The 23,877-nt window shown below is 40.4% G+C and overlaps 1 protein-coding gene across 2 annotated transcripts in view; it reads left to right on the forward strand.

The window, feature by feature from the left end:
* The window catches only part of cntln (centlein, centrosomal protein), a 68,125-nt gene that overhangs the window by 36,319 nt on the left and 7,929 nt on the right, over positions 1-23,877 (forward strand). For both annotated transcript variants that reach the window (XM_079463464.1, XM_079463465.1), the window contains 13 exons: positions 907-992; positions 3,172-3,266; positions 4,446-4,903; positions 5,919-5,994; positions 7,064-7,154; positions 8,514-8,725; positions 13,748-13,909; positions 16,438-16,535; positions 18,246-18,372; positions 18,556-18,693; positions 19,310-19,495; positions 22,738-22,908; positions 23,220-23,294. In XM_079463464.1, coding sequence (XP_079319590.1) covers positions 907-992; positions 3,172-3,266; positions 4,446-4,903; positions 5,919-5,994; positions 7,064-7,154; positions 8,514-8,725; positions 13,748-13,909; positions 16,438-16,535; positions 18,246-18,372; positions 18,556-18,693; positions 19,310-19,495; positions 22,738-22,908; positions 23,220-23,294 — 1,975 coding nt within the window. The remainder of the gene's footprint in view (positions 1-906; positions 993-3,171; positions 3,267-4,445; positions 4,904-5,918; positions 5,995-7,063; positions 7,155-8,513; positions 8,726-13,747; positions 13,910-16,437; positions 16,536-18,245; positions 18,373-18,555; positions 18,694-19,309; positions 19,496-22,737; positions 22,909-23,219; positions 23,295-23,877) is intronic.

Raw genomic sequence — 23,877 nt, forward strand, 5'->3', positions numbered from 1 at the left:
GAGGGGAACTTTCAGGTGCAGATGTCTCGCTGGGGCCTACCCCCATCCTCGGCAGACTTCTTTTGGGTCCTAATAATAACTTGAAAGTGCCTCTTTTTGCCCCTTTTAATTAGTCTCTAGAACGAATACAGCTAATTGGTGGTTCTTAATTGGGTTTAGATTCTGTACTTGTCTGTTTCGATCCCCCCGCATCCCACCCCAATCCCTGTCTAGGTGGAAAGAAATCCTCACACCCCAGCCAGGGGTTTTATGTTGCTTGTCACTTAGCACTTTGATTTCGTGGCGAATTAAGAGCTATTTAATTAGCAGGGTTTCTTTTTATATCTCCATCTCAGTGGGAGAGAGATTTGGATGGTGTCAGAGTTGAAGCGGTTTAAAGGTAAAAAGGGAAGTTTCTAAAGCAGTGGCTTAACACACTTTGACAGAAACGTATTGCATGCACGGCGTGGAATAGAAATGAATAGAATGACTAAACACATTCGCACAAACTAAAGTCGCAGTCTAGTTACACGGTAAATAAACTGAAATATACTCTGGTTTTATTGTTTGTAAATAGGCCATGTGTTAAATTGCAATTTCATTTTTGGCCAATACTTGTGATATGTGCAATTGTAGAAAAGATCTTCTTTGTCATCTTGCTAATAACAAATACAGCGTATATAAGAACATGTTCTAGCCAGGTCCTTCCCAATCTGAAAGTGAGGGGTCAGGGGTGGGGTGTCCTCAGAAAAATATACCTCATCAAAGTAGACGTTCTACCACGAATGTAAATGCAGTCATAGCCATAGGGCAATACTTTTGTCCAATTACATTAACTCGATACAGCTAAAATAATATTTTAACATGTTAACGGTTGCTTCTAAGACCTTTGTTTTCACCTTCCTCTTGGTTTTCTTCATAAATCAGAGCAGAACTGGAAGAACAACTGAACATTCTACGCGTGCAGGCAGTCCTGGAGCAGACAGAGCAGAACCTACAGGAGGAAAAACAAGGTATTACGCTCATCTGTCACTGTTCTTTCCTATACATATATCACAGGCATCAATGCAGTTACACTTATACTCTGTGGAACGAAATAGAATAAATGTAATTGATTTGTGTTTAGATGTTGTCTTCGTTCTATTAATGTCACGTTATTAAAACCCGGAAGGATTCCCCCTGGGGGAATATAGCTGATCCTTTCCAGCTCCTCTAATATCATATCCTGAGTAAATATGGTCATTTAGGTTAAGATGACTTTTATTGGTTGCCTAAATAAGGTTAGTTCACAGATGCACACAAATGCTTCATAAATGAACTCCGAGTGACTCTTGTTGTGTGTCCAAAGTGTTTTGAGGGTATAGAATGGTTTTGGTGAAAAACAAAAGTGTAGTATAGTAAGTATTTAAGCAGTAATATTAAAATAATAAAGCAATAAGCCCCCTGCTTCACGGCATATTGCTTATATAAAACATTTTTTTCATATGCGTAGCAAAGTTTTATAAAATAAAACACAGCAAATAAGTAAAACTTATTATAATACAACCGGAAAATTGTTGTCCACACTGGATGCGGCGGGACGCGACAAACCCATTAAGAACAAGCAGGTTGTCATATCACGCCGGTCACATCCAGTGTAGACATGCTTTAAGGCTACGCAGGCAGTTATAAATCTGGGTGTTTTATAACTGCTTATAACTCGGCTCAGCCAATCAGAATCAAGGACCAGAACTGACCGTTTTATTAAATTGATTTAAGGTGGCTTTTCTTTCTGTGGGAATTTGCACAAACAGCCAAGTTCACTCCTGTACTGTGCATAATGCTCTTCTATTGCGGATATCACTGATACGTTCTGGTTGTTGCAACATTAGTGTGTCCTTCTGGAGAGAAGAGGAACACCTCACACTGATAGGTTAGGTTTTTACTTTGTTCTTTGCCAACCCATTTGTGTACGCTTATAGAACACTTGGAACATGGAACACACAGAGTTGTTTTATGAAGCTTGAGAACATTCCGTCACAATTCATGCCTACTGTAGGCAAAAAACTGTTTTTTATCTTTGTTTTGGTTCCAAAGAACAACGAAAACTAAAATGTTGGAATAGAGGGTAGAGAGTATATAAATACAATATTCACATTAGTCCATCTGTAAAGATATGAAGAACATTCTTGTGTTTTAGTTTGCTGGTATTGTCATAAATGAGATGAAAGTAATTAAGAGCGCGTGAACTTCACACATTGTGATACTGGAGATGAATATCGACCGTGTGACCTAATCAAGACAACACTGTCAATAAATGCCCTCCCAAGCAGAGCTGTTCTTTTTCACATTGCACCCTTCTTTGAATGTTTTTCTTTTTTATACACAAACATTAGTTTTGCACACATTTATAAAAGCAGTGCTTTATGACCTGCAGCGAGGCCACAATAAAACCAAAGGCTAGGATTTTCACATTAGTCAAACGGGACCCAGTGAAAGAAGGCCAGGAATCATCTGATGCGAGTTGACATTTTCAAGAGACAACAGTGATGGGTAATTTAAGAAACAAACGTCTCAGCTGTCACGGAGACGAGCATGTTTTATGTGTGCATATGTGCATTCACCTATATTTTGAGGTGAGAGTGTTTTGTTGAGGGTTTCAGTGTGAGACAAGTGTGTGTTCAGGCACATAGACGAACGAGTGTGTGTGTGCGCAAAAGAGAGACAGTCCAGTGACTCACTAGAATTTCGGCTCTGCCTGTCTGTCCAAAGGTCAGCGTGGAAAAAAAGCAGATTCTAAATATTTCACAACATTTTCATTCGACAAATGAGCCTCCACATTCACCATGAAACTTTTATCAACCCGAGGCTACAGGAAGTTCTGCCCTCCAAATGTGTTTATTTCCCCTTCTTTAAACAAGCATAGCAACAAAGTTCCTGCCATGAAGTCAAAACACAAACTCCATCATACCTTGAAAATGACACTCAAAATTCATTTCTATTGCTTTTCAATAACCAGCAAGATTGCTTCGGGTCAAAAAGGCTTTGATTCATGGTTGTGAATCTCCTTTTTTAATTCCGTTCATTAAATGCCACTTTAGGAGCTCAAGCAGATGAATAGTGAGTTGGAAAGAAATTATGTGTCATTAATGATAATTGATTTTTATAGGGGGAAAGGCTGTCAGGTGACACTATTAGCTTTTGTTTCTTTAGCAGAGCTCCTGTTTGAGGAGGTGCCGGAGGAGGAGGTCAGGAGGAGCAGCACCCCCATTAAGACAGCCCGAAGAGTGGAACAGACTTTCAAAAAGGTACCAACTATAGACTGCCTACTGTGTACATTTTTCATCAAATGTTTTAGCAAGAGCCATGAGCTATTGGCCCCAGAAATGCTCTTTAAAGTTCACGCAGAGCTATACAAATGCATTTAGATATCAATGAAGTAACCCGATTATAAATATATATATATATATGTGGACAAATATGATGTAATGCAAACTTGCAGTGATCTAGAGCTGGTGTCATGCACTCTGTAAAGCTCAGTAATTGTGGCTTTCCCGAAATGACCTACCATCACAGTTTATAGAGCAAAAACCACCTGTCTTCCTTTAGTGTGATGTGTTGGTTCAAACCCATTACCACCAGGACTATAAACAGCACGGCAGATTCTTTAAGACACCTTTGAAACGACTAAACCGCTTTTTTGTGCGTTTGCTGACAGTTCCAGTATTTGACACATGCTAAATGGCTCAATCCTTCAGCCATTTAACACCAGTAAATCATTTGTCATTAGTATTTAGACCGAGCAGATCGTTCCCACAGTCTATTCTGAAGCACTTCACTTCCCCCAAAGCAAAATTTAGGCTGCCGTTTGCTGAAGGGGCTGGCGAGAAGTGAGAGAAACGTTGTGAGCGGAGGACTGAAATGGTTTGTAGAATAATTCGGAGCAGATGATGGCATTGTAAACTGTGCCAGCAGCTGCCATATGGTCATGTAATGGGGGCTGTCATCGCCTTTATTACCGAATGACAAGCACCATGTTAAACTTAATAACCCACAGGGGCAGACTGCTGTTTATGTGCTCTTGCAAACGCATTATAAATGAAATAATTTTTGATGGAGTGCCGGGAGGAGGAGGGGGGGGGGGGTGAGTCGTTGTCAGCCACCCGTAAAGGGGCCTAATGTTGTTTGAAAGGTGCCGTGCCATGGCGGTACGGCAGAGAGAGTGCTAAATAAAAGGCAGCGATTTGCCTGGGGGTATACACCCAGCAGGCATCTCCTCCTCTGTTTCACACCCTCCACCAGGATTTGACAAGCTGCCTAAATGGCCCACTTTTATGTTTAGCCATGAGTAACAAATTTGGGCGAATGGTAGACTGCTTGCTCGCCTGCCTCAAAACAGACCCTCTCTGTAGAGGCCAGTGAGGGTAAAAGGCCAAAACAGTGCTCGGGAGAATGTGATAATTTGATGCGTCTGCTTATACCAACAGATAGAACAGCTACAGACACAAATGGTTTCTCTGGAGAGTGAGATTGTGCGGCTGCGAGATGACAATCAAGCGCTACAGGAAACGAACAGAGGGCTGGCTGGAGAAATTCAGCTACTCCAGCAACGCGCGGTCGTTCGGGCAGCAGAGGACGCCCAAGCTAGAGCCGAACGGGACAGACTGCTCGCACAGCTTCAGAACTTCAAGAGAGAGGCGGAGAGTGCCATCAAAGCAGCAAACCAGGCCAGAAGCAGGCTACTGAAGCTCCGACAAGAACTTGGAGTGCTTCGAGCAGAGCGAGATTTCCATCGGTCTTCGGTTCTGTGCAAGGCCAAAGCTTTCGCGATGACTAACAACAGGTTCCGTTCCAGAACGGCCTCCAGTGGTACACACGCGCATTCCAAACAGAACAGGATGGACAGTCCCGCCAAGGACGACTGGGAGGACATGAGCGCAGACAGGTACTTCCCCCACCTTTCACCATCCTTGTCTCCTTTTCGCTCTCTGTCTCTCATGCTCTCATTATTTTTCTGACGGTAGGGACAGCACGCATATGCAAAAATACAAGCAGTCGGGTGATTGAATCTCAGCTCCTGTCTCGTTGGTATTCAGAGGAGAAAAAAGCGGAAGGGGGGCAGAAAAGAGAGAAAAATGTCAGATCCTTTGAATTACCCTGGGATGTCTTGCCTAGGAGCTTATTGACTGAAATTTGCATGTAGAATTAGCCACCTCTGAACGGCGGAGTTGGAGCGCTGCCAGGATGCACCTGAACCCACCCACAGCCCCTCACTTTCTGCCCAATGCCATTTTCCCACCGTCACGAGGCCTAAAATTGACAGTTTGGCAGGTTAATTTAATTTGTGCTTCCTTTGCATATTCATTCCTGACAGAGGCGTCGTCCCAGGCAAACGTGGGCCAATCAATTCCGTTATGCTGTGACACTCCTATTTCACCCCGATCCCAGCGTCTCTTTTCTCTCCTCCTCTTCCTGTGCTCGATGTAATTTAACGGGATACATTTTGAACGACTCCGTTCTGCTCTCCACCAGATGTCTACAAGCTGTTAAACATTCCCCAAATCAAGCGGCATCATCAGTAATTATTTCATGAAAGTTTTATGTGGGCTACTGCGTCGGGGTTTGTGGCATGATGGATGGCATGAGGATTTTCAATGATACCAGTTCTCAGATTTATTTCACCCAAATGCATCGCTGCTTCAACAGAAGAGCATGCTGGAACCTTTCCAAGGCGGTCTCTGAGAGGCTATTCAGTGACACAGTGCAGTGTTTACAATTGCAAGAATACTGTGTGTCTTGGCAGTTTGGCAGTTGGCACTCACAGACACACACACGCACCCATTGCACCTGCAAATGAAATATTTAGGTTTGCGTTCAATTGTATGGTTGTTTGCTCTTTTTAATTGCCTGTTTTTCATATAGATGCTGTATCTCACAAAGTTGTCACTTTATGTCCACAGTGAAAATGAAGAGTTCTCTGACAGTCTAGAAAGTCGATACTCTGCGCCGAACCGTCAAGCACCTCAGAGAACTAAGGTTTGTCAAACAGCAATATTCGAATTTTTAATACTGTCATATTTTCATCCATACACTGGAATTGCCCATCTGCATTTTAAACCGAGATGACTTTATAGATAAAAAGATACATATTGCATCTTTAACTACCACAATACTTAATGTAGGTTTTTGAGAGCACACACCGAATTAGTTTGATATTTCGTCTACAAACATTTTAAATGTTTATTTTTGTGCCGCCGGCATCATCAAGCAGAATAGCAAATTAACAACAACAAAAACTTCCTTAACTCTCCACCCATCTTCTTTCATCGGATGAACAGATAGTCAAGCGTACGCTATGGTTTTTGCCATTGTTGTTCTTTCAGGCTGGTAAGGATTCTGAGACAAACAAAGCGATGTTTTGATAAAGACAGTTTTTCCACATTTCTGGGGAATGCATCTCTGAATTAATTACTTGTATTTGTTTCTGCAATTACAGCAACCTGGGATAGGAGAAAGTTTTTGAACGTTAAAGAAAATTAGACATTTTACCTTGAAATTGCCTTTCTCATTTAGTGAAAAGAAAAAATATTTTCCTCTTGACTGTAAACAGTTGCGTTGACTGGGAGATGAGTATCAGTGGTGTCTGTTCCTATGAAGTGCGATCTCTTCTCGACAGTCTCTCAGGGATCTGTTGGCTCTCCCCCATCCCCTCGGAGAACGGGGAAGCTTCATATCTTCTCTTTTCTCTTCCTCTCAGCTCCACAGCTGTCAGCCTTCTCTCAGATCCTGCCTGAATGCCTCTGTGTACTCGTCATCCGCGCTGGCTCACATCGGCGTGACAGTGGAGCAGAGTGCTGCGCCGCCCGTGTCACAGCAAAGAGCTTCTAGATAAATCCGTGATCAAACCCGTGGCAAGAGAAGGAGAGAGAGACTGATCAAAACCTTTTTAAATAGTGTTCGATACAAACGAGGGGAAAAGCCGAAGCTCCTTTGAAGTGACTACAAACGCTTCCTCCGTCACTCTTCCGCCACGTTACGTTAGGTTAAACTGTTACCTCAGCTTATTTTGTCATCTGTTGTCTTTCCACATATCCCCTGTCTGCAGGGCTCCAGGTACATGCTGATTTGCCCCATAGACAGGCCTGAGGAGGATTTACGTTCGGCCCGTTCTCACTTCGGAAACATTCAATTCCAAGGTAACCTACTTGATACAATAAAGATGAAGAACAGCTTGTTTCTTGAGTAACTGTTGACTCTTGAATGTCCGGGCAATTTAATATTGAAAACATTCTTTACCCAAAAAATCTTACCCACCAGTTCTGCCAAAATCACAAAGCTGCTTTTCCCAAACGCTTCTTTCACTCCTGTTAAGGATGCACCGAATGTTTGCCGATCAAAATTATTTATAATTAATAGTAAAAAGTTAATTTGACCAAACAATTATGTTTCTGAAGATGCGATCAAGTAGATCACGCTTTATAAATGGAGCCAGGTAAATTTCGGAACAAAAGATGGCAACGGTTGGTTTTCTCTAGAGGAGGGGGCCGGTGGTCTGACAAAAGCAGTACTTCGACATCACAGTGGTGGCATTCTCACAGATCCCAAGCCAGTTCCCTAGAACCTATCAAGGTATGCTCTTTGCATCCCGGCCATGTTTCATGTGAGAAAAGCTACTGTCAAACACGCAGTAAAAAAGTATTTGTGACAACCCGTGAAAAAAATGTCTGGTTAACTTAAACTATGACATATAGTCAAATGAAGAAAAACCTGTTGTATACCATATTATTTATGTTTATAGATCGTATTAAATGTGCTAGTTAAATTTGTGCTAGTTAAATTAATAAAAATACAGCAAAAATTTGACTGGACTGTTTAAAAAAACAAGAGCAGTAAATATAGTAATCAAAGATAAATCAGAAAACCGAGCTTTTTCATTTCTGTCTTCCATTATTAGACAAATATCCTACCTCACACCAAACTCAAGCCATTGGTTAAACTAGAACCATGTCATACCTCTGACCCAATAATTGTAAAAAACATATTGATGTTAAAAAAGCACCACTTGAAGTCATGAAGTCACCAAATCGAAAACATGCATAGGAAACATATTTTTACATTGAAATGATTACGCAGAAGTGATCAAAAATGGAAATTCTGTCATAATTTAATCCCCTGCAAGCTGTTCCTGCATACGTTTCTTTGTAATGTTGAACACAAAAGAGATTTTGAGAAATCTGGAAACCAAACAGTTCTGTTTTCTTTTCTTATGGTTATTCAGTAGTTCCCCAGAACTGTTTGGTTACAAACATTCTTCCAAATATCTTTCTTTGTGTTCAGAGGAACAACTACATATATACAGGTTAGGAATAGCATGAAGGTGAGAAAATGATGACGGAATATTCATTTTTGGGTGACTATCCGCTTAAATCTTTTGGAGCCTGCACTCTTTTGCAGTGTACATTGACAGTTTACGGCTTAATTCTCGTGTATCCACTGCCATCTTTAAAGACACTGACTGTAGTATTAAGTGTGTGTACTCCTCTCTCCCCCCTCAGGTGCCTCCCGACAAATGTCGAGAAGAAGAAAACAGACCTCTGGTGTTTTGCGACAGCGGCTTCTGTCCCTCCAGCAGCAGGTTACTGCGCTTCAGGCCGACAAAAGAGCAGCGCAGCAGCTCGCCACAGAGCAGAACCGCAGACACGCTCAAGCACAAGTGCAACTGGACTCACTTCTCAAGCAACTCAACGCCAGCAAGCAGCTCTCGAAGGTACTGCAGGGTCATCGCAACGTTGTACTGTCTCGTGACTTTACTAACACCTCATTCAGTTCTGGATTTCGATAAATAGCCTGTCATCACTTGTCATACATGTGTAGACCCGTGAGACCCATATGTGTCATTTTTTTTCCACATGCGCACACACAGAGCTGCCTGTCGGCCCCTGTAGGGTGTGCCGCTGCACGGTTGGAAATACAGAGACCGCCTGAGACTTGATTAAGAGTCAAAATGAACGCCCTAGTGACCAGATCTCCCTTTCTCTCCCTCCCTTTCTTTTTCCTCCATCTCCAAACTCTGCTGCAGTGACACTGTGTATATGTGTGTGTTTCCACATGCGCGCACATGTTTGTTTATTTGTTTGACTCGGAGTCTTGCAGTATTCATGAAGTGGTGAAAGGGCAGCAGGTCTAGTGCCCCCACACACTGCCCCCTGCTGCCCTGTGGTGTGATCACGCTCTTTAATTGGCTAGTGCTAGTGTGTCCGGATTTGATCCTCTCGGCTGATTAGGTGATGACAATAAGTGTGGAAGATAAGTGTGTGTATTGTGGATGTTCATTTGAAATGTTTCAGCTTTTTCATCTTCGTGCTAGTGTAGAAAAAATTGCGATGTAATTATTGTGTACATATGTGTTGATAAATCATCCTCACTTTTACATTGTCTGCATGGATTGTCATTTTACTCTCGTCTAGAGATGCTAAAGAGATAGGTCACTCAAAATCAAAATTCTGTCATCATTTACTCACCCTCTTGTCATTTCAAACACAATGAATGAACACAAAAGAAGAGATTTCAAAGAATGTTGGTAACCAAACAACATCGCTACCCATTGACTTCTGAGTAAATTATAACATATTTTTGAGTGAACTATCCCTTTAACAATTATTCAGATGGTTACAATTAATCATTTCATCGATTATCATATGACACTACACTGCACACTAAAGCGATATTTGGCTAAATATATTCTCACTTGTGTCTTTATGTGTAGTGAAAGCCCCTGTATCTGCTTAGTTTAGTATACATTACCATTTATAACGTCACGTAGTGTCACTTATTCATTCTTTGTTACTGTATAGATGTTTCCATATTTTAGAATAACAGTTAATGTATCAAAACTATACAAAAAATATAAAATATATTTTAACGAGGTTTTCGTTTTGTTATAAAATGTTTTTGTATTCATGTTTAGCTTTTCCTCAAACAATCAAACACATGCCGTCCGTGCAAAAGGAATGTAAGATTAATTCAACTTTAGGGTCCATTGTGTCGCTAAACATTTAGCATGCATCATGGTATTTTATTTGTTGCAACGGTTGCTATTATGTGGAGTTGATTTGCGCAATTGATTGTCCATGTACGGTTTACGGTATTGAGTTATTGATTCATTGATCAGTAATTTGAATAATAATCGATTAGTGATATACCTGAAAATTTACATCCCTACTGTTGACCCTAAACCCACCCCAACCTTTAACTTACTCTGAACATGTTATTTCAATAATAAGAAGAATAGATGTGGTAGTGGGCGATCGTGTTTGTTGGATGAGGCCCCCAGTCTTTGGAGAAATAAACACTGTACTGTGTATTAAGCAGGAAGTATTGTCACTTATACGAGTCTCCATCGGTGCTAACTATGGCAACCAGGATTAAAGAAAACAGTCCACATTCACAACATCAAATAACCGAGGGCAGTGGGGGTTTAGCGCCCTTTGTCACCCGTATCCAATCCAGCTGTGCACCTTTGAATGTAAATGTACTCGTGTATATGCATGAGTTCACCTAGCCCTGCGCTGAGCTTTTATTTTAGATTGAACCGCTTGTATCGTGTGATTCCTCAGCACCGGGGGTCCGTGTCTGTACCGGCAGATGTTCCAGAAGTCCTGTGATGGAAGGAGACGGAGGTGGCAGAATAAATTAATAGATTTATGCACTAATTCTGTCATTTCTTTGCACCTAAAGAAAGGAAGAGTACCTTCATTTGATATCAAGACTCGGGTGATCATTGTGGCTACCATATTGAGATCAGATAACCAGCTAAACACTACTCACTTTATCTCACCCCCCCCCTCCTCAGCACTATCAGACACTTCTTACAGTAAATACGAGCTTTTAAATCAGTACCTCTTTTTTTCGAGGATCAGGAAATGGAAAGAGTGTCTTTATTGCATGAAGCTCTTTACTTGCTATTATAAATCACATGAGTATTTAGAGAAGAGCATTGCACCAGCGTGGACGCCGGTATCATAAGACAACCTTTCCTTACCGACCGAGTTCCACGCACAGAATAATCACATTGCTTTAATTCATTTACAAGATCCGGTGCTTTTTTCTGTCCGAATGAAAGTGAGCGAGTGTCTGGTAGTTTCTGTTTCTTCTATATTAGCGTTCGTGTCAGGTGTCACACTACACTCAGCTCACATTGATCCCCGTGCCCTTTGTGGTCCAGTATCGATCCTTTGTCTTGCTCATCTTAATAAGTCTCTCTCTCTCTCACTCTCATTTCATTGCCTAGGCAGAAAAAGACAAGGCTCCTGTGATAAACGGCCAAGTTCAATTAAACAAAGCAGCAGCGTAGTCGGGCTGTAGCACAGCGGCAGAAGTGTCGCAGAGCTGCCGTAGCGATTACACAGATGTCATATGCGGTATCGGTAGGGAATGGATCTCTTGTTCAGAGTCTGTGATGTATATTAGATGAGTTGCATGGGTTTCTCTCTTCCTGCATGTGTTAGAACTGCGATTGATGGGTGTTTTAGCAGCACATGAGATAATGCATCTGCTGACGTGGGTGCGTGTGCGCGTTCCTTGTTCTCTCTAAGTGGAACACATGCTCAGCAGCGAAGTGACACTTTCATCAGTCAATCACGGCACACATCCCCGCGGAGCACCCAGCTGTTCTCGCTCGATCTTAAAGAAATGATCGCTGCGTTTTTCTTCAATTCAACAAGTGCCAAGGGTAGTGTCGTGATGCAAAATGATTGCAGGTGACGTACATACTCCATTCGTCCCTCGTATGATCTCACTTAAACATGAAAGAGTAACTGTGCTTTGACAGGTGGGATACTTACCTGCTCAGCCTCCCTGTGAAGATAGCTGTCACACCTTTGAGCCGTTCAGATTAATCACTGCGCCGGGATTATTAGGAACGAGTGGCAGAAGCTCTCCCGTCGCCTCGGCGGAGGGGCTTGACAGCCTGTTTGACAGCCCGGGCCTGTAATCTGCGTAATTTGCAGGTGTTCTCCGTGTTCTTCTTTTAGGAAGGGTCGGGATTACTTCAGGATTAGACTGCTGCAGCAGTCTCGTCTGACAGGGAGGCTTTCAGGGGCTGTTAGCACTAAGCCAAACTAACCTGCCCACATCTCCTCCGAGTTGGGCGAGATAGACAAGTGTGACTCGATTCTAACAAGCTTGACAGTTTAATTTACAGCTCCGAGTGACTGACTGGTCACAGCCACTCGTAAATCAGTGATCTATAGACATTAGAAGTCTGCTCAACCAAATTCACCCTTCAACTCTTGACTCCTTTTTTTCCCATTTTATTTTTTGCTGCCTTTTTAAAAGCGGAAATAAATGGTGCGTGGAACTGCTGAGTTTAGTGCCTTGTTAAAATACAAACAATTCTAGGATTTCGTGAAGAACATGAGATTAACGTTAAAGCAATTTAGTATTAAAGTGTAATGTTAGGAGAATAAATTCATAAAATGATGATGTTAAATGCATAACCTGCTTAAAATCATTCATCCAACAATTAAAAAAGCCGTCATATTTTATTTACGCACATGACGTACAAACCCTGTATGACTTTCTACATTGATTTTTTTGTCCCTACATTGGAAGTCAATGGGTACTAGTGTTGTTTGGTTACCAACGCATCTTCTATTGAGATTTGCAAAAAGTGAAAAGTCAAACGGGTTTGGAACGACATGAGAGGGAGTCCAATATAAAATTATTTGTGGGTAAATTACCATTTTAGAGAAGAAATATTAAATTGTTAACAAATGGTCATTCATATCTGGAAGTGATAACTTGAGGATTACAATCTTGTAAAAATGTCTGATACGGGATTATTGACAGTGAGGCAAAGGTGGTGTTGTCTGTGCAGTTCACAGTTAACATCCTGCGGTCTAAGCCATGGTTTTCCATTACGATCCTGGAGACCTTTAATGAGGTGTTAGGCGCGCATCCGAAATGTGCAATGCTGTGGGTTCCCAAGAAGTGAGAACTATACCAGTTTAAAAGACTTCTTGGACCACCGGATGTGTCTGAACGTCGTCAGAAAACCACATGATCCTGATGACACTCCAGTGCAGCAGGGTTATTCAGAAACCCTCCGATGACTGGAAACGCCATCAATGCCTCGCTCTGTGCTGCCGGGCTGTCTTTCACAAGCCCAAACCTAAAAAAGAAAACGTTCTATTAAAAGGTCAGAAACCGGATATCTCTGGCTGCATGAATGGTGTTTTTAGACACTGCACATGCGGTCAATTTCCTCGTGATTTGCCGTATGGTAAGAATGGCGCTGTAGCTGAAGAAATCATTATGTTTTGGCAGAGGGTGAAGTATTGCCACAGAGTGTTATTATAAACTCTGTGTGTGGTTGTATTCCCCAAACAGAGCTTTGTGTTATTCACTTAGTTCTATGCAGTAACTGTGCATGTTAGTGAGCGAGAGCGCAATTAGCCCTGGTGCTCAGCTTTCAGCGCTGATAAACTCCCAGAGTGCATTGGGCCGAGCTGACAATGGCTCTATTAAGGCTGACAATCAGACGAAGACACTGAGGAATGATCTGCCTCCTTATTATCATACTCCTCTAATCGGATTTAAGGCTTTAATCTCAAACCGCTACGTTGTCCTGAGACTGAAAAATGCTCCTTAATCAAAAAACTCACCGGAAACTGTTTAATCAAACTTTTTGCCTCCTTGTCATTTTGCTCACTTAATTGATTTTCATCTGCCTCTTCATTAACCGGCTGTTGTAAGAGACTGGGAAATGTGTTTGTGTTTTGGGGAGCAGAAGCAGGCATGCGAACTGGCCGGTGTGGAGCAGCAGAAGGCGTCTCTGCAGATGGAGCTGGAGCAGTGGAGACAAATAAGGCAGCAAACGACAGCCAACCCCCCCGCTGTAGCCCCCGAGCACCTGCAGGCCCAAGTCAAACAGCTTACACACCAACTCAAGGTTTGCCGTTTGATAGATATACAACAACAGATGATTAACTGTTTATTATTGGTCTGCCGGAAACATGCACATTGTTTAAGATTGTTTTTTCTTTACTGCTGTTCTTAACAGTATAACTCTTTTAAGTTTTACTCCTCAGATAGATTACTGATATATCTGCAGTTTAAGTTTTAAGCAGGATTTGAATAGTGTATATACGTTATGGATTGCACCATAAACGGATTCTTTAAGATGGCATAAATAATATGCTTCTTGATTTGCGTATGTGGTCTGAAGCAGCCTTAGAAAGCATCCTTCAATGTAAAAACATACCGTTTTCAAATCGTCGAAACTGATTCTTTAATTCTGGGATAAAACAGACTTACAAAACAACAATCAGTAAATGTAACAATGAATTATTTAGCGTTTCGAATTATTCAGGTGTTGTTTTTCCTTAACTGTCACTCAATGTAGGTGCTGTCAGGTAATGTAAAAGAAAAGATCAATCGTGAAATTTAACCTGGATAAGGTGGGGGTTTACTGTATAAATAGCACATATAGTTAGTAAGCTGCTTTAACTTGATTCTGTTTGTCTTTGTGTGTCTGGCCTGTAATGTGTGTTTGTGCTGCAGTGAAAATATGTACAGTTCTACTACCCATTTGTTGCAAGGAGCTCAAAGTCTTATGCGTATTACAAAATCCAACACAGATCTCCCGTTCTACATTGTTGTCTAGTTTCAAATGCAAATTAAAAGGAGTCGATACATTCAGCTTTGAATCTTTTCTATTATTATAAATCACACTTCAGAAAACTTCACAGTATTTTATTGCATACATTTTTTCTGTTTTGCAGCTACCAATCCACAGGAGTGATTCATTACATTAACTATGAACATGTTCCAGTAATATTTTATAAGCAGAAAATGTCTTCATTTTTAAATCTTTTTGTTTCATTATTTAAAAGCAAACTAATCTATTGTCCTGGAATGCTTATGCTGTCTTTTCATAAACAAAATGGTTTGATATAATATTGTTGTGACATTTTTAAGGGTTCATTTAGTCAAATTCAAGTGTGCTTTAAAAAATAACACCTTAGGTTTTTGGCTGTCAAAGATTGTGAAAGTTGCTCAAAATAAATAAAAGTTGCCCATTAAAATATTCAAAGCAGATAAAACATAAAAAACAAGCGCATATTTTAAGTGAATCTGGTAATCGTTCAAAGCGACAACCCAAAATGATTCAGACACCAGATATCATTTTTGATATTTTTTACTAGTGGCAGCTTTTAACATATTATACACAAAAACTCTTCATCTAGTTGTCTACCAGTACATTCAGACACTTTGACCTGACCATGTTTTGCTTAAGTGTTTTTGCTTTAATTGCTAATGGGATCTTTTTACACCACAGACTGAACAAAATGAAGCATTGCTTTGTCATTGGTTGCCCTAAATTGTTTACTTAAATGTATCAGCTGACAGCTATTCAACCTAATCCATTACATACCGTTCTATCAAAGTTATCTTGCATTATTAACTTGAATTTGTTCAGACAAGATTTAAGTTCATTTTCTAAACTTAAGCGAATAAACTGTAATAATGTGAGACATGTGGAATGTGTCTGAATACATTTTAGTTTGACTGTATGTTTGGGATATGCTGGTGGTGTACCACATGTATGCAAGTCTTCTGTTCATTTCAACTGAAGCCATGTACATAAAAATAGCCGTCATCCTACATGACCTCCCACTTCCCACCTTGTCCTGTCATCAGGAGTTTTTTTGACTGTGTGTGTGCCTCTTACCTTGACACACATTCACAGAGGTTGAACAAATGCCGGACGAAATAGATCACTTTTTATTATTTTTACAACTCGCCCCTTAAAGAACCTATACACAGAGCTTGGTTACTTAGTGTCTGAGCAGTCAGTGTGTCAATCATTTCCTTTAAAATGCATTTTTCAACATGTATTTGTCTTTCAACATTTAATATAGACTTGATATCTCTGCTAGATAATATTGGAGATATTGTATTAAAGTACAAAAAAATGGGTAACACTTTACAATAAGGTGCTTGTTGTTAACAATTGGTTAATGCATTTGCTAAAATAAACTAACAATGAACAATTTATCGAACAGCATTTATTAATGTTTGTTCGTGTTCATTTCAGCATTTACTGATACATTATTGCAATTTAATTTGACATTAGTTAATGCACCATGAATTAACATGAATAACTGTATTGACATGAAGTAACATTAACAGGGATTATTAAATACTGAAAAACTAAACTCAGCTAATGTTCGCTGAAGCATTTACTACTGTTAACAAATAGCACCTTATTGTAGTGTTACCAAAAAATGCAGTGCGACAATATGAAATAAAATCTAATTCAAGCCTAAAAAACAGGACATGCAGCTGTATGAATGGATTATGGTTAGCATTACAGCATCCACATTAAGAGCCCTGATGGCTCTGTATGCATAACGGAGTCGTGCATGATGGGAATATCAGATGATAGGATAAATGTGTGACTCTTTCTCTCCACAGAGCACCAGCAGTGAGATGAGCAAACACAGTGCTGCTAACAAGAGCCTGAGGGCACAGTTAGATGAAAGAGATCAGACAGTGAAGGAACTGCACGAGAGGTAAATGCTCTCTATCCCTCTCTTTCTGCTTCCCTTTCCTTCTTGGTCTTAGCTATTCCCCCTGCTTTACTAAGTTAATGCTCCTTCTCTTTCTGTCTCTTGGGCTCCGGGTCACATTTGCAGTGTATGATTCCACCGTGTGGCAGCTCTGCGACTGCGTAAACTTCCACACCGTTCGCAGACCATGGAGCCGCCTATTAAAACAGATACTAGACAGAGCCGGAAAGACAGTCAGAAGAGCTGTCATTTTCTTTTCGTGTAGTTATGCGCTATTGGCATAAGATGCCTGTCTCCAAGTCAGACTGCCTATTGTTTCTATCCACTTGCCTACTTTTACCTCACAGTATGTTGTACTCAACGCCTGTTTTAGCCATTTTGCTGGAAAAATAGCAGTTTGGGAAAAAGCAGCACATTTTGGTATTAAGGTTTTGTGCTTAAACCAAACGCACTTGCTATTTCGCATGTTTGCCTCGCGGGTAAATACGTCTCGTTTCACGGATGTTTGGATACTTTTTACTAGACAAAGATAATGACCAAACGCGTAGGATTTTTTTCAGAATGCACACTCTACGGTGCGTGAAGGGCAGGCCATGTCCACAGGCAAGTGAAAACTCTGGTCTGCGACAACACGCAAATTCACGGATGAGAAGTCCCTGTGAACAGCAGCCGCCTTACGCCACTCGGCTCGTTTAAATGAAATACATGTCTAGACGCTGTAAAAAATACATCTCCAACACTGAGGGGCTGCTGCACTGCCTTCAAAAAAGTGAATTTCAAAGCGCGCTGCCATGTCCTGAGTCAATATCCGGCGCAGAGGTCTCTGCCTTATTCATAAAGGCCTGCCTTTCATGTGCCGCCTGTTGTCTTTCCATATCATACATGTATTCATCTCCTTTGTTTTTTGCTGCAAACTGCACATCCATGATCCGTGAAAGCACTTACAACTGTATTAGCACCCGTAATGCATTCCGAATTAGCAATCTAACACCTCGACGGCAAAAAGAGACAAAGGAAAGAGTGCAACGGAAAACGTTCAGGCAATTTAGCGAGCCGGCGCCCGTAGAAAAGCTGCTCGCGCCGGCCATCAGTATCATCCGGCTATTCTTGTCGGGCACGAGCGTTCCTAGAATAAATGTTATAGATCTAATTGCCATTTGCTCTCTTGAGCTTTGAAAAAGATGGAGTGAAGTGGGGGAGGGCGAGTGAAGCATCACTGTAAGTCAACAGGAGAAACGACTACATCCACACTGCAAAGGGGTCAATATGGGTTTTCTCATTAATGGCTCTGTTCGGTAACCTGACTCCATGTCCCCAGGCCACCCGGTCTTGTTTAATTTAATGTCACTCCAATAAGAAGCTCTCACATTTATTCAGCGCATTTGCTTCGGGCTCTCTCTCTCTCTCTCTCTCTCTCTCTCACCGGAATTTGTGGATATTTATTTAAAAAGGACCTTTGCTCATCATTACAGCGGCTTTGGTCAAACCCGTGGTCAGTAAGACAGGCCTTGAATGTTAACATATTCCGGCGCTTTTATCATCTTGTTCACTCGAGAGTGTTTGATCATAGGCCATCTGGATAGAACCTTTTTGGAATTATTTAATGCAGTTTATTTCATTTCTATTGGGAGGTAAACAGAAAGACAATAAAAAACTGTGGACCATTGTGGTAATAATATATTTTATAGACATGCTTGTACTGTATGTTCACAGGGTCAGCTTGTTAGAGAGAGATGTGACAATGAAAAGGCACCTTTTGGAAGATCTCAGGAGCAGACTAAAGATCTGTCAGGACTCTGAGAGGAGTCACAGAGCGGTGACCGAAGACCTGGAGAAGAAAGTAGGTCCTGCTCGAACATTAAAACAACAGTGACAGCCATATAGAATAATGAATTATGCTCCATCTACTGTATGCATAACCGAGTTACAATTTCTTGATTTTATTCTATGGAAGCATATTGAGGTCATTTAATGTTGGGGAGTGGAGACTCCAGCTTTGGTTAATAATTTTTTTATATACTAGATAAAATCTCTCTCAGAAGAGTCGACTAACCGGAAAGCTCTGGTCGATTCTCTGAAGAGAAGACTGACAGTTGCCACTGAGGAAAAGAAACAACATATGACAACCAGCCAAAAAGTCAAAGAGGAGCTACAGAAAAAGGTTTTTCAGCACCATTCATGTTTTTCCACTCAGTTTTAGTTTTCTTTTATTGTGTTTGTAATGTTTTTTTATTCACATAATTACCATCAGAGTTGTTTGATGTTTGGCCTCAATGCCAAACTTTGCCCCAATTTTTCTACACCTTTCTTCTGCTATTGATCTGTGGTTTCATTTTATCATTGCACTAGTTGCCATTTTAAGTCTTATAAAGTAAAGTCTGGGTCTAATACAAAGCTGGAATAGACATTCTTGATTTGTTAAAAGGGATAGTTCACATTCAAAATGAAATGGTCATGATTTACATGCCCTCTTGTCATTTCAAACATGTATGACTTTCCTTCTTCTACATAACACAAAAGAAGATATTTTTAAACATTTTGGTAACAGTAAACCGTTGGTCCCCATTGACTTGCATTGGTTTTGTGTCCATACAATAGAAGTCAGTGGGGACCAACGGTTTTTGGTTACCAACATTACTACTCCTTTAATCACCGAACCGACTTTACCTATTTTCCTTTTTCACATACAATCATTCACACCGATAACTGTGACCGATCGCTTTACAGGCGGTTCCCTAACCCAAAAAATGTCTTTCTATTTGTGTGCGTCTCCCCAGGAGCAAAGATTGTCTGTCCTGCAAGCGCGGGTAACGGAGTGTGATCGGGCCATGGCTGAGTTGGAGCAGGCTGCTTCTAAACAGATGCACGGTTTGGTCCAGCAGAGCACACAGACTCTGGAAATAATGCAGAGTAAACTCACGCTCGCTGAATCTCAGCTGCATCAACTCCGCACATTCATCGAGGTGTCTGACCTGTCCTACATTCACGTTTTGCCTTTGTCTCGTATATTTAGGTTGAATTCTACGTAATTCAATTTAAAGCGATATTTAGCGCACACTGTTGTCAAACCCAGCGCGTATTGTAGCCTGTGGTTTCGTATAGTCAACATATTTAACCTGTAGCTGATTCCTGCTAGCCTGTTAATGATGGTCCCTGTAGACAGCTCAGCTCTCTGGCCTACATTCCCCTGTCATGGATTGATGAGCTTTGAACATGCCATCCTGTCAGGAAGGTTCAAGAAGCATCTTATGAGATGATTAAAATGCCATTTTTAGAGCTTGAATTATGCAAATGTTTGGGGCCACGAGTAATTGATTATATTTCCTAGTCCAGATTTTCATACAAATGCCTATTCCAGTCATAAAGACATTTTTATATGACTATACATTACCGGTCAAAAGTTGAGGAGCACTTCGCAAAAAGGTTTCTTGTGTCTCTGTGTTTAAAATGACTTTTAGACAAAAAATATCGTGGTAACATATTATCTTCTGGTATTAGTAAAATTGATATTTGTTTTATTTGAACAAATATTATTTTAGAACTGGATTACTTGGATAAAATGATGAGTAAATAGTAGCTATTAAGCCTCCAGCATAGCTGGAAAATCCTTCAATAGTGTTTAAAAAGCTTCTCAGGTTGAGATCTCAAGAAGCTCGATGATAAACCAAAGGTACGAATTTGCTTATTCAAAGCTTGTTATACTAGGGCTGCACTACAAATCGAATTTTCACAAATATGCATATCTCAATAGTTTGCAATAACTAAATAAGTTGAAAAATTCCAAAAGTTATATTTGATCAGTGTTTCAGGCAGCAGAGCGACTGTGCGAAGATGATCAATAATCACAAATAATGTGAAACATTAATAAAATTAAGAGACCATTTCAGAGACCGCTTACAATATTTATCCTAAATTAGAATAAAAATATTGTTTCTATTGGCAATTATTTGCAGAAAATATAAACAGCTGAAACGGAAATTCCAGAAAAGATGCTCTGTATTTTTTAAGACCTCAAAAACTGCATAGGAAACAAGTTCTTATTCACTTTTAAGCAACAGTAATATTTGTACATGTATTTAGGAAAATATAAAAAAAATTATTTTATGTGATAACCTCAATGGATATCAGTTTTCATCTGTCATGTCTTTCACATTGCTTTTGTCACCATTGAGGTTTGACACTGAACTGGAATGGCCACAGTAGCTACATCTAAAAATGCTGATTTCAAATGGCTTCTTAATTTCTTCTGTGGCTGTATGTTGGTTGTATAATTTTTAGTTTCTAAATATATTTTAATATGGATTATATTTATATTACAGACTTAAAGCATTAACGTATCGCGGACCGCACAGCACAGTATTAAACACCTTGTCGTATATTGCATTTTTCTTCAATATCGCACTGCCCTAGTGACTACTTCGAAGATGCTTAAACATAACATGTTCATTTTGGATGCTTTTAGTCACAACACATTTCCCACAGTTGTAATTGTGGTATTCCACGGTTTTTATGAGTTTACTATTGTACTGAAAGTGGAGAAAAACTAAGAAAAAGTAAGTGATCCTAAACTTTCGAGCTTAAGTGTATTTTTAAGCCTGCGTCCAGCCTTTACATTGTGGTCTGTAAACGCTTGCCTCCCTGTTCAAATAGCGTTGAGAGTCCAAAATAAATCCAAATGCCACGTATGTCACCAAAGATTTAAGATAAAGTCTAATTTCTTTTCTCAGTAATTTCCTCAGCAGTTTATCTTCTAATATAATCCAGTGTGGTTTAATGCGGCTAAGTCATTTATAGAGGAATCTTTCCCCTCTGCTTGTCTAATCCTCCTCCTCTGCAAGAGAACTGGTAAATTGGCCCTGTGGCTCGAGTGATTGTGGGTAAGAGCCCTTCTCCTCTTGGCCCCCATCACGCTTTTCCGCAGCTCGACTGGCTCTCGACAAGCGGTCAGGGGAGCTGCGCAGAGCATGTGATAAATTCACTTAATCTCTTCCCGGATTTTTCCATGTGTCGGACTTAGGTCAATTGAATCTAGCCTTTGACTAGTGACAGGGAATATGTATTAAGCTTTAAATAAAGTCGTACGCTCTTTTGACAGGCTGTTGATGAGCCGGGCATCCCTCTGGAGAATTCCCAATGTTGCAGGTTTAATAATGTTTGTGTATGTAAATGCAAAAAGCAAAGAGATGTTAAAGTTCACGTTCGGCAATTTATTGCACTGGAATTTTCTAACCCGGTGGACCTATAACACAAACTATTTGCATAAATTTGTTGTTTCGACTAGACTATTGCTACATGCAGTACGTCCAAGCTGAGCATTGACGTTCAGAACTCAAGACCAGTTTTACTTTGTCTTTAGTTCTTAGTGGCATTGCGGCATTAAGAACAACAGCGTTTGTGTGTACAGGATAAGGACCCAGGACCGGCCTTTATGTAATCCAGCAGCATCCCCTGAAATGTAATGAAGATCCATTTGAAGTATTTATGATGAAGGCTTTATGAAACAAATAACCGTGATGGGGGAATGTGGGAAATGGAGCATGCCCCAAAGAACTGCGCTCCGATCAACCGCATGTGATTGCTCTCACTTATACTTCTGTGGGTTAACCGGGACCATGAGTGAGGGGAATCACGCACACGCAAACTGTCCATTCCAAGGTCAGGTTTTCACAAGGCTTATGGGGAATGATACAGGAGATTATTGCAACGATCAATAAGCTGAAAATGAAACAAAGGGGAGCTCACTTTATTGACTTTCTCATGTACAGTGGCAGCTTTAACATTTAATTGTCTCTTAGTATTTAGCAACAACTCCCATTTAGCTCAGCCCTCGACGGCCTAAACAAAGAATAAGACCCGGCGTTCCCCACCGTCATTTTAATAGCCTCTCATCTCACCCATTATTTATACTCTTCCGAGTGCTTTACATATGCGCCATGCAAAAACAAAAATAAATTCAATGTGGAGTTTTTTTTACGACTCCGGGTCTGTTATGTTTAATTCCTCTTCAAATCGACGCGAGAGCCTTCAACGTTTACTGCGTCTTACATCAAAAGTCAAGAGCATCAGGCACCCATTCGGTTCGCTCCCTGTTCGACAAAATCATCCCAAAATGTGGAGCTGGTGTTCACAGCGAGTTCATTACACCATTAGATGTTAACTTAGACAATGATCTTGTTTACTTTTTTAATCCTTCCTTTTTTTAAAGGCACTGGCTCACGAAGTGGCACGGGAGGTGGACGACACTAAAGCACGTTTGAGGAGGAAACAGAAGAGTTTAAATGAAGGAAACAGAGTGTCTAAATGCTCACTAGAGAAAGCCGCATCTATACTCAACATGACAGAGACTGACCTGGTGGACATGCTTGAAACGGATGAGGTCAGTGTTGACTACGATGTGGAAGTTACAGATAATTAGAGATTAAACACAAATAACAAAGACAAAAGCCATAATAACAGAAGTTTTGGCCTAGTGTGATTTTCTAGGACCTGACCAAAATCATGTGCATGGGTGTTTTACACGCTGGGAAATGTTTAAGAATAAAATGATTTTTAAGATGCACAGCCTTTGGGGTGATCTAATGACACCATAGCACTCACACACACCCACTCAAAATAAGTTTGGAGTGTTTCTTCATGCCTTTTAATGGCATTTCTGGCTGTGTTGTGTTAAATGTTTGTGATTTGCAGTGTGAGGAGGCGTGTGCAGGTCGTGGGGCAGAGACAAATTGGAGCGAGCGTGTTCAACAAATCCTACAGCAGCAGGTTTGACTTCCGTTTATCAAACGCATTTTGTGCAAATATTTTGATTTAATTTGTTAAAGTTTGATCATTTAAAATCTTGCTTTATAAATAGTCAATTCATTTTAAGTGTCAGCTCTTGCGTTGCTCATGATTGCATGCTTTTTTGCATATTTAATACATGTTTCTTTGCTATAAGTGAAATTAAATTTCTTAGCAGAAACTCATATAATTGCTAAAAAGAAAAATCATTATTTTATGATGGTACATAATGGAAGATTGCGCAGATTTGTTATTTGGCACTCATGTAGTCTTGAGTTGTAAAAATGTCCAAATGTGCTGTATTTTAATCTAAATATAAATATTTTCTGATCATTTTGATTTTATAGACTTATTTTATAGACTTAGATTTTATAGATATTGTATGGTACCTGATTTAGCATTTTTCTTAATTTACAAAAGTAGTCTGATTTATCCAGAAGTACCGTTTTTCACAAAGGACTCAGTTAACACCTGTGGGTGTGTTCTTCGTGCCTTTATGGTGATCATTTAAGCCCATCATTTTCAAAGTCATAGTCATGTGATGACATACAATGACTTGTCAATA

This window comes from Barbatula barbatula, assembly GCF_947034865.1.
Source record: "Barbatula barbatula genome assembly, chromosome: 8".
Lineage (NCBI taxonomy): Eukaryota > Metazoa > Chordata > Actinopteri > Cypriniformes > Nemacheilidae > Barbatula > Barbatula barbatula.